General features: G+C 36.0%; 1 protein-coding gene and 1 long non-coding RNA gene across 7 annotated transcripts in view; one reads left to right on the top strand and one right to left on the bottom strand.

Annotated features, from left to right (window-relative positions):
• LOC121111691 overlaps positions 1-12,399 on the bottom strand; it is a 282,447-nt gene that overhangs the window by 5,775 nt on the left and 264,273 nt on the right. For both annotated transcript variants that reach the window (XR_006931190.1, XR_006931191.1), the window contains one exon: positions 1,386-1,555. This is a non-coding gene — a long non-coding RNA (uncharacterized LOC121111691). The remainder of the gene's footprint in view (positions 1-1,385; positions 1,556-12,399) is intronic.
• The window catches only part of ADAMTS18 (ADAM metallopeptidase with thrombospondin type 1 motif 18), a 69,717-nt gene that overhangs the window by 23,501 nt on the left and 33,817 nt on the right, over positions 1-12,399 (top strand). For 3 of the 5 annotated variants that reach the window (XM_004944253.5, XM_015292516.4, XM_015292517.4), the window contains exons 4-9: positions 3,795-4,077; positions 6,134-6,333; positions 7,070-7,153; positions 8,004-8,163; positions 8,817-8,922; positions 11,774-11,911. In XM_004944253.5, coding sequence (XP_004944310.4) covers positions 3,795-4,077; positions 6,134-6,333; positions 7,070-7,153; positions 8,004-8,163; positions 8,817-8,922; positions 11,774-11,911 — 971 coding nt within the window. Of the gene's footprint in view, positions 1-3,794; positions 4,082-6,133; positions 6,334-7,069; positions 7,154-8,003; positions 8,164-8,816; positions 8,923-11,773; positions 11,912-12,399 lie in introns of those variants that run through there. The other 2 variants (XM_025154308.3, XM_015292518.4) reach the window with 1 other exon arrangement.

The raw sequence follows: 12,399 nt of genomic DNA, 5'->3' as shown, positions 1-12,399 counted from the left end.
GACTCTAACATACATTTTTCTGCCTTTTTCTAACAAAACTACTCTGTGTGAGTTTGAGATCAGTGGAAGATTTATCTAGTTTTTAATAGCTAAGATGAAATTTTAGTGGTTCAAAGAATTCCCCTTATTCTTCAGTTTTTATTCTAAAATAATATTAAAATAACTTGAAGCTGAATTTTTATCATTTCCCATTTCTAATCCTCTCTTTGAGATTTGTCCTCCTTTTGAACTGCAGCAAGAAAATGAAACAAGTGCCTTACCTTGATGTTAACCCCCTGATATTTAGGAATATTATGAAGATGTATTCTTGTCTGAAAGTTTCTTTAGCTCAAGGCTGAGCAAACATTTCATAACACATAGTGAGTGGGAAGAACGTAGCCTTCCCATCTTTTCTCAGCTTTTCTGCAAACTTTTCTGCAAACAATACTTCTTCCAATGTATTGATTCTGAATTATTTGCTACCTACACAGATCATTGTATGTGTTTCAATTCAGTTCCCAGTGGTGTGGGATATGCCTTACGGAAGGACAGCAAATGTGTGTTTTGAAGGAAGAACAACAGAACAGCAGATTCCAAATGAGCAGTCTCTTGGGTTTTCCTTCCCACCATATTCTCACAATCACTGCTATTGCTAACGATAGCCACATTGGGAGAGAGGGAGTCCCCGTCAATTTCATGCTGTGTTGTGACTTGTTAAAAATGTTAGATTTTGGCATACAGCTTCCTCTCATGGTGTTCTAAGTGCAGAGAATCTGAAGAAAAAAAAAAGGCTGGACCTATCTGTTCCTCTTCTCACTCATTCTCAAACCCATCAAAGTTAATGGAAAAGTATCACTGACTTCTAATTCGAGGAAAAGTACATGTATATTTAAAGCTATGCTGGCAATATGAAAACCTAATACTTAAAATTTCCATGACAGTTTTGACAATATTTGTTCAGCTACTGAACTACTTGAGGTGGAGAAATGTATTGCATCTAACTGATGAATAGAGTGATGTTTCATGTATGTGTAGGAAAAATTCCAAAGGACACTGACACTGCCCAGGAGTACAGACTAGCCAAAACCCGGCCTGCTTCAAGGAGCTGAAATTCTTTGGCAGTGGGAAGTTAGAAAAGATGATTCTGTGCTAGTATCCTGTCTTTGTGCTCCAGTATTTCTCAGCTGGCATAGTTTCCAGCCAACGTGGCCACAGTCGCAGACCATTTTACTTTACCTAAGGCACTCAAGAACCTACAAGAAATGTATCTGGCATTACTGCCCAGCTGCCCACTTTGCACCAATCCAAAGGAGTGCCTCTGTCAGAAGCCAGGTCAGCATTCTCAGCATTGCTTTTGGAATACCAAAGAGATAATTTTAATGTGATTCATTGAAACTATCACATACCTGAAAGAAATGGAAAGAAATGAAGAATGGTGTATGACTGAGTGTCCAGACTGCTGCATGGCACTTCTCCTTTCTTTTTGACAACTGAGTAAGACTAGATGTTACCATTTGAAGGATGCGTCTGATGTAAAGCCCAAAAAATAAGTCTTATGGGAGATTCAGGATCATACCTGCTGGAAAAAAAAAAAAAAGAATAGATTTGTAAGGCACTGTTGATTACAGCCTATGAAATGGTACAGCAGTATGCAAGAAATACAGGGGCCAGAATTCAGTCTGCTTTTTTTTTTTTTTTCCTCCCACAATTCTTAATCTGCCTTTATGATGTTAAGTACAGAAATTACATCTGGGGCTATATTTGGTTCAAGTTGGTGTACATCAGAGATGGTTTCTTATAGGAAAATGCAGAAAAGCCTTTGTTCCATATGGTTTGATTCATTTACAAAATGAATCCTACAGGAATAATTTCAGATGTGGAAACCTTTAAATTGGGGAAATAAAAACCAGATTTACTACATTTCTGTTTTCAAGCAGGAAGAAAAAAAAAAAATAGCACTGCACAGTTACCAGTACACTTCAGAAGATAAAGATTGCATCTCAGAACCACTTCTAAATTGCATAATGGCATCACGAGGATTAAAATATTAGTCTTCTTTCCTACTGGAAAGTACTTTACCATTACCAAATGAGAATTGACATTTGAAATATGCCAACTTATTGCAGTGAGCAGACAAACTAAATTCTTGTCTGTGTTGCCTCTCTTTTATCAACAGAGGCAATTTTAGCCTCTATTTAGAATGTGAAGTAGATGTAGATATATTATTATGAATTTGTGTTGAAGAAAGGAGAGGGGGTAAATTGTGAATCATAATATGATCCGTTTTTATTTTCATATAAATTTTCAGGAGGCAAACAGACCATCCCAGTTAATAATATGGCATCAATTATGTTGTCAGAATGAAGAACACAGTATGATTTTAAGAGCGCTATCATTAGGACTCCATACCAGGGAGCATGATGAAGATGCAATTGAGTTGGTAAAACAGAAGTGAATTTGCTTGCAGAGTGCATAGTGCCTGACTATAGACTATGGAGAACTTGTATGTCTCTGAAATGTCTTTTTAACTGGAATACACTTAAATTCAGTTTTAGCATTGACTTAGTAGACAGTTGAAGATGTGAAGATTTTATATGTAACTTCTCATTTTCACTTGCTTTACATTTTCTGTTGATTTTTCCTCATGGGATAGAGTTCTGAAAGTGCAGAAAATTTCAAAAATCCTTAAAAACTACACGGCTTAAAGGGCTTGTGTTAGGCATTAAAATTTGCTCTCTTTTGGATATCCTTGGCATTCTGGATGCAGGAGGTTTGGCTAAAGAAAAGTATCGATTTCAGAAGTGAAATTGGACAATACCTGTCTAATATGCACATTTCAGAGAATGTCTTTTGAGAAAGGAGATGGAATTGTGAGCTGGGACTTGAGGTTTGTAATTGACATTTGTTTGTCTGCACATATTTTTCTGAAGCATTAGAGATATGTAGTTCTCATGGGATGTCAGTTTTTGGAAGGAGAGTGTTGGCATGTGGTAGAGCTTCATTGATGCAAAACAAAAGTCCGTATCTAGTATTACGTATATAATGTAATAGAACTACCTGATGAAACTTCTTGGGTTTTGACTTGGTAAAAAGGAGTGTTTATTACTACATGTTTTACAAAACCAAGAAATGAAATAAAATCATAACTGATTAATGAGCTGCATGGAAATACTTCCTCAGTGCCACCCACATTTCTCTGGCCCTGATCCTGGAAACACTTCATCACATGTGGATTTTTATGTGTAGACACTATGTGAAAAATACAACACAGATTTCCCATACTTCTGTCTTTTGAGCTCCCAGAAGGAAAACGATAAGATACTTGATTTCACTGATCAGTTAGTTGTTTTGTTTTGTTTTGTTTTGTTTTTGTATGAGGGCAAAAATTGTAAACTGCTTTATGTTGATTAAATTGTTGGGAGCTGATCACTGAATGGTGGCACTAAAATTTTTAGATGCATTATTTTTGCACTGCTGTACCATAACATGCTTAGATTTCTACTTAGAATAACCTGATACCAGGATTAATATCGCCTAAAAAGTTAATTGTAACACTGCGTGAAAGTGCTATGCTGATAATGTGGGGTACAACATTCTTGTTCTCTGTGTTACCAAACATGAAGATGGGCCATCTTCAAAGTGAAACAATGTATGTTTAATTGGGAAGACTATCTAGATTAAATCTGGAGTAAATCCAATTTAGAGAAGCACATTTCAGTCTGTACAGAGGCTTTGGAAGATCACCTTAAGAGCTAGTGTGTTCCAGTTGTGAACCTTGACAATCTTCCTCTAATTTGTGCTGCCTTTTCTTTTAGTCAGGTTTGATAAGGACACGGAAGATCGAATTCCTTATATCTCCATTACCTCAGCAGCTAGCACAGGAGCACAACTACACATCACCTGCTGGACATCATCCTCATGTCTTATATAAACGAACAGCAGAAGAAAAGGTGCACCGGTACACAGTAGAGTCCAATCCCAAATCCTTTTCTCTTGGCCATCATAGAACTCATATTTACCACAAGTATCATGCTCAAGCGAATGGTTACCACCATGGAAGGTTTCAAAAGCAACATTTTTGTGGACGTCGCAAGAAATGTATGTAAGGAAACTTTCTCTCCTTGTTTGAGATAGTGGCTCTTAGAGACTATGGTGATACCTGCAGTTCATAGTCAGCTTTGTGATGAACATGTAATAATTTTAAATAGTATGGCTATAGAGGCAAATAGGTGTGGGAAATGTGATTATTCCTTTAAATTGATTTCATAATTTCTTTCTTAAGCAATCAGAATCACTGTTTAGTTTATCTAGAGTAAAAGATCCCTTGCCTGATTTTTTTTTGGCATTTATGTAGTTTTCAGTAAGCTATTCTGTTTTAGGTTGCTGCTTTTGCACAGATAGTCCCTGAACTGTTCCCTGTTAGTTTGGGGAAATATAATTAGTTAGGCTTAAAGATGGAGGGGAAGCCTTCTGAATCATTCATTTATGAAGGATGGAGGATAAACCTTTCAGAACTCAGCATATGATAATGAAATTTTCAGCAACTGAGATCTTCAGAAAAAACTTCCTAAGTAAACTGTTTAAATAAAATTTTGGAGCCACTTACTAAAAACATTTTAAAACATATTATCCTGCCAAGATCTATTCCAAGTCCTTCATTAGGCCCCCAGATTTCTAAGCATTTTAGAGTCCCCTTGGACTCCGTATGTATACTTAGAGTGTTCAGTTGATTCTCTTTGAAAGCTAATCTGCTTCTGACTTGAGTTTCTTAATAAGGATCTTTTGGATTTAGGATTGCACACAGTATCGAAGATATTGTCAATCCAGTTACATTCTTCCAACTTCCTACTTGAGCAAGTTCCTTTTCCAAAAGCCATAAAGGGAATACAGAGAAAAGAAAAACAAATAGAAGGGAGGAATGAGAAAGGAGATAGTAGAAATGATGGCTGTCTGAGACTAAGGCTTGTTTGAAGCCTGAAAACTGCTTTTTAAAAATTGACTGCTTCTTCAGAAGCCCTGTTCACTGAGTTGAAAGCTAGGCTTCAGATGCCAGATGCACAAGTCTGTGATTCAAATTGTAAAGTTTTGCATTCTGAGGTAGGTCAAAGCTACCTCATTACATACAGGAGACCTTTCCCTCCTGTCTGGTTTTCCTGCTGACTGCTTCAGAGCAAATGAAATGCTGCTAGAATAGCTCATGTGCTCTGTGCTGTTTTATTTTATTTGTATTGTTCACTGTGGTCTTACACTTTGTTCACTTCATCCTCTATGACTGCCTGTCCAACTTCTGCTTGTATTCAAGGTTAATTTATCCTAACCTAGGAGTGAATCAAAGCTTGCTGAACAGTAGGAGGGAAGAGAATCCTGCCACTTCTGGTGTCATAAAGACAGCTTGACCAACTCACCATATTTTAAAATTTCCTGTGTTGGGAGTTTGTAAGAGCTCGAAAAGTTAATCATCTTTCAAACTCCTCCTCACAGTCTGTATGGTTTTAGATCATAAGAAATGACTGTAGTCAGTAGTTCATGCTTGAAACATATTTCTGCTTAGCAGAAAAAAAGTTCTATTAGCAGCAGTGAAGCTAATCCAAGAGCAAAACTCTACTGCTTGTAGATTAGTCTACAGGACATGTAAATAGGAATACAAGAATCGTACTTTTGTGGTGTGCGTTTCCTTTCTGTACTGGTTGTGGACATCTGTTGTGGAGTTTTTTATGAACCCTGCTATGTAAGTAGCACATCCCAAACACCTCTGGACAGGACAAATGTAGGTATTCTGTTAAAATTTCCCTTCCTTCCTTCCTTCCTTCCTTCCTTCCTCCCTCCCTCCCTCCCTCCCTCCCTGCCTTCCTTCCTTCCTTCCTTCCTTCCTTCTTGCCACAGATGCTACCATTTTATTCTATTAATTATTTAATTATTTATTTACTTTACACTATATATATGTGGTCTTCTTATTTATTTCTCTTCTTGTAATCATCCTACCCCGAAGAAGGAATCAGATCTTCTTAATAAATATACAAGAGCTTCCTACCCATAAGTATTACATACTGTAAAAATAATCTAAGGCTCTAAATCTTTGTTATTTCCTTATCTGATGAAAACTGCACACAAATGCTCTGAACCCTTCCCCAAACTGAGTTTTATTTCCTTTTAGATGCACCTAAGCCACCCACAGAAGAGACATATATTCGTTCAGATGAATATGGAACTTCTGCTAGGTTCAGGAGATCATCTGCTAAAATTCAGAAAAATGGAAGTCTAAATGTTGAAACTCTTGTTGTGGCAGATAAAAAAATGGTGGAGAAACATGGCAAGGAAAATGTAACAACATATATTTTAACAGTTATGAACATGGTAAGATCTGATGTACTTGAAATATGTTATGACGTTATTCCTGTGGAATATTGTCATGCCAGACTCATATTTTTCATTAGACAAATTGTGATACCAAAAAGAGCATGCACACCTTACAAAAGCTCTTCTTCAGGTCTCATCTAGTGTATTACTTAGGTCAAAAAGCTTTTTAAAAATAGGTTTTTAGATTATCACAGTTCTAGCAACATTACTGTAGTGTAAAGAACATAAATGTTTGGAAAATATTTTAAAATGTTAAATTCTATACTGTGTATTGCATAGTACAAAGGAGTCAGACATGCTGAAATAAAAACTTGTATTTAATATGGGAAGTCTTACTCTGTTTAGTTTGATGTCACTCCTTGAAACCTAAAAAAAAAAGAGAAACTCCAAATTTATTTTGAGAAAAATAATATAATTTATCTAGAAATATGTTTTCCTTTGTGGCTTTGTTCTTTAGTTTTGTACTGCAGAACTTGAAATTGATTACACTTGATACAACAGAACAAGGACAGAACAAAGCCCATTGGAATCAGTAGAAGGTTTTCAAGCTTTTTGAATAAATTGAGTGGTTTGGGGCATAATTCTGGGTTTGGATTAATCCTACAAGGTATATAATTTCATTAATGTACTGAAAATTGAAGCCGAATGTGATAACTCAATACATATGTCTAGTCTACTTTAAAAAGATTTTTTATATATGTAGTTAATGTTTCTTCTTCAATAATCATTGCAGGTTTCTAGCCTGTTTAAAGATGGAACAATTGGAAGTGACATAAACATTATTGTTGTGAGCCTCCTTCTTTTGGAACAAGAGCCTGTAAGTTGAGTCAGAATTTTTGTGGTGTATATTCTGTTTCATACTGTTCACAGGGAGTACTGGATATTCCCATGTTATGGATGTGAACTTTCATTAGAGGTCTGTTATGACATAAAATGTAAGAAGAAAACTGAAATAACAAAAACCTCAAAAAGCATGTTTTCTACATTCCACTGTTTTTCCTTTTTTTTTTTTTAATACTAAATCTTCATTTTCATTTAAATGACCTTTAGAAACTTAAGATCTTAACAGTTCCCTGCATTTCCCTAGAGCTGTAAAGAGAAGTCTAATTAAGAATTATTTAAATACATAGAAAGGTTTTGAACTAAGCTCTCCAGTGTGATAATCAGGAGGAAGGAGTCAGAAGTCCCACAATGTAGACAGCATACAGCAGAAGTGGGAATGGAGCTGACTGTTTTGGCAATGGTCCTGAAAGAGAAGAAGAAAAAACCTTTCTGATGAAAAGAAATTTGTGAGGGATTCATCTACCTGGATAATATTTGTCATCCAGAGAAGTATCACACATATTAATCACAAGGTTGAAAATGTTTCAGTATTCAGCTTTATTGGGAATCAAATGTATTTGTATGCTGCATTTCCAACCGTTGACTGAAAATATCTATGTGGCTAGGGAATGCTTCAGTTTTATTCTATAATTCTAATACATTCATTCATCATCTGATCCTCACAAACAGTAAATATAGGAATGCACAAGTCTTTATAGAAAAAATACAAAAATAAAATAAAATAAAATAAAATCCCTTTTCCCTGACTAACTCTTCTTCCTTCAGTCATCTTTCTCAATTACTTATGCAAGCATTTTATTTCTGTATCTTTGAAACACCTACAGAGTGGATTACTGATTAACCACCATGCAGACCAGTCACTGAATAGCTTTTGTCAATGGCAATCTGCTCTGGTTGGGAAGAATGGAAAGCGCCATGACCATGCCATCTTGCTTACAGGTTTTGATATCTGCTCTTGGAAAAATGAGCCCTGTGATACTTTAGGTATGATATGAAAACTTCTGGATATCAACAGCAACATCTGCATTTGTAGAGACTGAAGTGTCTTAAAATAAGAAAGGTCATTTTTTGCATATAACGTTAGACTTGCTGAACAGGAAAGAGCAGTATTAATACTGCGTAGTTATCTTTGGAGTACCTAGAAAAGAAAGATTTCTAATATTGCATCAGCAAAAATGGCAAACTAAACTATCTGAAGACATTCTTCTGAATTATCACCTCCAGAGGCACACTTGGGATTTGGAAAATGTTTATGAGCCATTCTGATTTGATTTGACCTTCTTGTATTTTTTATATTTTATATTTTACATTTTATATTGTGACTACTTGCCCTTTTTGAATGAGATTCCACCCTATTTGGGAACAGTAAACACATGTAGGGGCAAAGAATAATCTTTAATAATAACGCGCATTTAGGATGGTTAGGTTTGATTTGCATTAACTTCTTACACAGGATCTCCTTTGTTGTCAAATAAAAGCCTGCTTTAATTTTTCCATAATAAATCTGGTGAAGAAGAAAACCATCTTGCATCTTTACGCACCACGATAGAATGGCTTATTAAGATCAGTGCAGATGATTTATTTAGTATTTAGTATTCTGTAGAGGAACAACCTTTTCTACTATTTCCTTCCTTCAGGATTTGCACCTATCAGTGGTATGTGCAGCAAATACCGTAGTTGTACCATTAATGAAGATACAGGCCTTGGACTGGCTTTTACAATTGCTCATGAATCTGGACACAAGTAAGTTATTTTTCATGAGCCTCACCTGCTCCTTCCATAGCAAAATTTGTAAGTGAATGAATGCTTTCCTGTGGAACCTACTCTAGGTAATTTGCTTTAGCAGAACATTTGGACTAGATGATCTCTACAGGTCCCTTCCAACCCCAAGGATTTTATGATTCTGTGAGTTCTGGCTAACCACTGGCAGTATAGTAGCATCACTACTCTATGTGGAACAAACCTGAAATCAAGGCTTAGAGAAAGTGTGGACATACAGTCACTTTTCTGTTCATAGTATCTTTCAAAAGCAGTGCTACTGTATTCTGCTGTTTGCTCAAGGCATGAATCCTTCTGATTCTGCATGACTGAATCAGGACTATTTAGTTTTCATTGTACAAATATGCTCTACAGTATATACAATGACCTAATGTCTACATGAGTGACCCTTTCACAAGTTTCTGTACATCTGAAGGGAAACAAGGAATTAAAGAATAATCCAGCTACTAGTGGAGTCCATGGGAACAGAGCCAATGCATTCAGTAGGACCAAATATGTAAAATGCGTAGGGTTTGATCCTCCTGCCACACTAATGCAATTTCACTGACCTCAGTACTGCCTTCAGTACTGCCCTTCAATCAGTGCTAGGGAGAGAATCATGCCCATTGCTCATTTTTCAAGAATTACCCCCTTTGGTAGACTAATCTCCTTCCTTCTTATTTGTTTTCTTCTTACTGACTTTGAGAGATTACACTTGGAATATCTTTTCTTCAGTGTTGATTTAATTTTTTTCTCTTTTCCACCACTGCTTTTGATTCTTACATTACCTTTGGTATACCTTTATACTCTTGTCTAATGATATGCATCTTACATTCTGGAAAACATCTGCCCCAGATACAAACTGGCTTTATTATCCTATGTTCATATTCATGTTCCTGAGACTACCTAGTGTGACGTGTAAAATGACAGAACTTGGTCTCTGTGATACAGAGATGTCCTCAAAACTATTGCTAGGAAATCCTAGCAATCACACAGTATGCAGAATGTAGCTTTGGGAAGAGTACTCAATTTCATCATCTAAAGGTGTGAGGTACTTCAGTGCAATTCTGAATATTCAGGATCTCTGTCTACTGATCAATGTTTATATAACAGGTTAAGGAGTGCTCTTATGCTGCGTGTTTGTGTTGGAGAACAAGTGATGTTCCCTGGTGATTAATGAAGGCTCATACTATGATAAAAAGTCCTTGTCTGACAAGATGATGCATACAGGAAATTTCTTGCAGTTTTCTCATTTCACTCATTGTGTGTCTTTGAAATTTACACACCTCTTTGTTACAAGCTTTTTATGGTTTCATTTAAGTACTTTGTGTCTTTACCTGAAAGTTTAACATTTTCTTTGGGATTCAGAGCCCATTATGTCAGTGGATATTAAAACTGGATTCTTTGGCTGCAATGCATGTGAACAAAGCTTGTATCTTATAAAGGATTATAAAATATTAGCTCAGTTGGGACTTCTTTTTGTCCATTTGTAGAATGAGCCATATATTTTAGCATGCTTGGAGCCACAGTTGATGGCAACATATTCAGTAACTGATGAGCCTGCAATGATTTATAATAGAGGATTGAGCCCAGTAAATTGGATATTCCCTGCACAAGCATACATTGAATTTATAAAGTTGCCAATGTACTACAATGTTGAAGTAACAGATTATGAAATTTCTATTCAAAACATACTGAAATTCACAGATGTCCTGTACAATGAGTAAATATAATGCAGTGAAACAAAAGCTGAAAATTAAGTTTATTATGATCATAAGCTCCACATCATTTATCATTTTCGATGTGGCTTTTATTATTGCTTTCTTATTATTAATGCTACTGAATGCTTCTTTATATACTATGTATGTTTTCCTCAATTGGCCCAACATGCTGTCCCTAACTAGTAATAATAGTGGCTCTGGAGTAATTTCTATACCACAGTTATCTGCACAACTCATCAGCCCATTTTTTTGGTTGGTTGACTGACTTTGTTTCTTCCCTGTAAAGTACTTACCATTTTTGAAGATGTGAACATAGAGTGTCTAGAGTATAAACCTGATTTTGACATTGATTTGCCTCATTTGACTAAGACTGCAAAGACAAAGAACAATAGTTTTGACTTGAACTTCTTATAATATCTCTGTTTCACCATGATATTGCATGGAATTAATCATCTGTTAATCTGCAGAACACGCTTATTGATGAAGAAGGTGATATAGTAGATTTCTTCTCTCTATTGCCTCTAAGTTTTCCTTCAAAAAGTGACATCATTAGTAGCAAGAGGCAGTTGACTACAAATACCGTAAGTTGTTGGCTTGTTATGGAACGTCCAACAAGGTGGCCAAGTGCAGTAGTTGTTTTTATAAAGCACAGGGAAACGCTTTCATGACTGAATGCATCTGCTCATTTTAGATGCACCATAAAACAGATGTTAATAACTTACACTTGCAATTCATGAAAAAACAAACAGGCAGGATTTCATGAAAAAACAAGAAGTGGTTAAATGTAAATCTTCTGATGTAGTCTGCAACTGGTAATTAGATGCCACTGTCTTGTCATGGGCTCACACCACAGAGTTCCTATTCATCACCAATATGGGTCTTTCTTGAAAAATTGCTATCTTTTTCTAATTAGACTGAAGGCAGTAAAATCTGAATACTACTAAATGGAGCTTGTTTCATAATAACTGTCATTTTTGTGGTGGTTTGTGCCCATTTTAAACACATTGTGGATTTCAGTCATAGAAGTGCTGCCTGTAATGTGTTTCTCCTGCCTCAAATTGTTTCTGGCTTCTGATTAATTAACATTTTCACTCTTATGTATGGCTCTTTTTCAGCTTTGGTATGATTCATGATGGGGAAGGAAATCCTTGTAGAAAAGCTGAGGGAAATATTATGTCTCCCACACTCACAGGAAACAATGGAGTGTTTTCTTGGTCTGTATGCAGCAGGCAGTATCTCAACAAATTTCTCAGGTAGGTCAGATGTACATCTGGGCCAGAGCCAGGGAATGTATCTTACTAACTGGGCTTGAACTTTTGAACAGACATAAAAATTACTTAAGTGTGAAATGTACCTCTTTTAAACTGTACTCAAACTGGTGCACTATTTGAACTCTCACACTCGGACTTTTGAGGTGTATGGGTGGTATGGTATTTAAGTGCCTTTGTCCTGCCTCATTTCAAAAGAATGAATTTCACCCTCTACGAGTATCCTACATTAATGACTAGCATATAATTCCTTCCCAGGCACTCCTGTCAGCAGCTAGGTTTGTTACAGAATTAGCAGGAAGTAAACACAAAAAAGAACAGACACGGTGGTACCAAAGTCATTACAAAATGTAAATTAACATTAGTGGACTTTCTCGCTAGCGTTTCTCTCTTAATCTACCTCATGTCATGAGTTTTAAGTTTTAAGTTAAGTTTTAAGTTTTTCATACGCTGCTCCTGGAGTAAAAAGAAAA

The sequence above is a fragment of the Gallus gallus genome, chromosome 11 (genome assembly GCF_016699485.2).
Source record: "Gallus gallus isolate bGalGal1 chromosome 11, bGalGal1.mat.broiler.GRCg7b, whole genome shotgun sequence".
Classification (NCBI taxonomy): domain Eukaryota; kingdom Metazoa; phylum Chordata; class Aves; order Galliformes; family Phasianidae; genus Gallus; species Gallus gallus.
The sequence above is the reverse complement of the archived record's forward strand: the minus strand, read 5'-3'. Positions and strand labels throughout refer to the sequence as shown.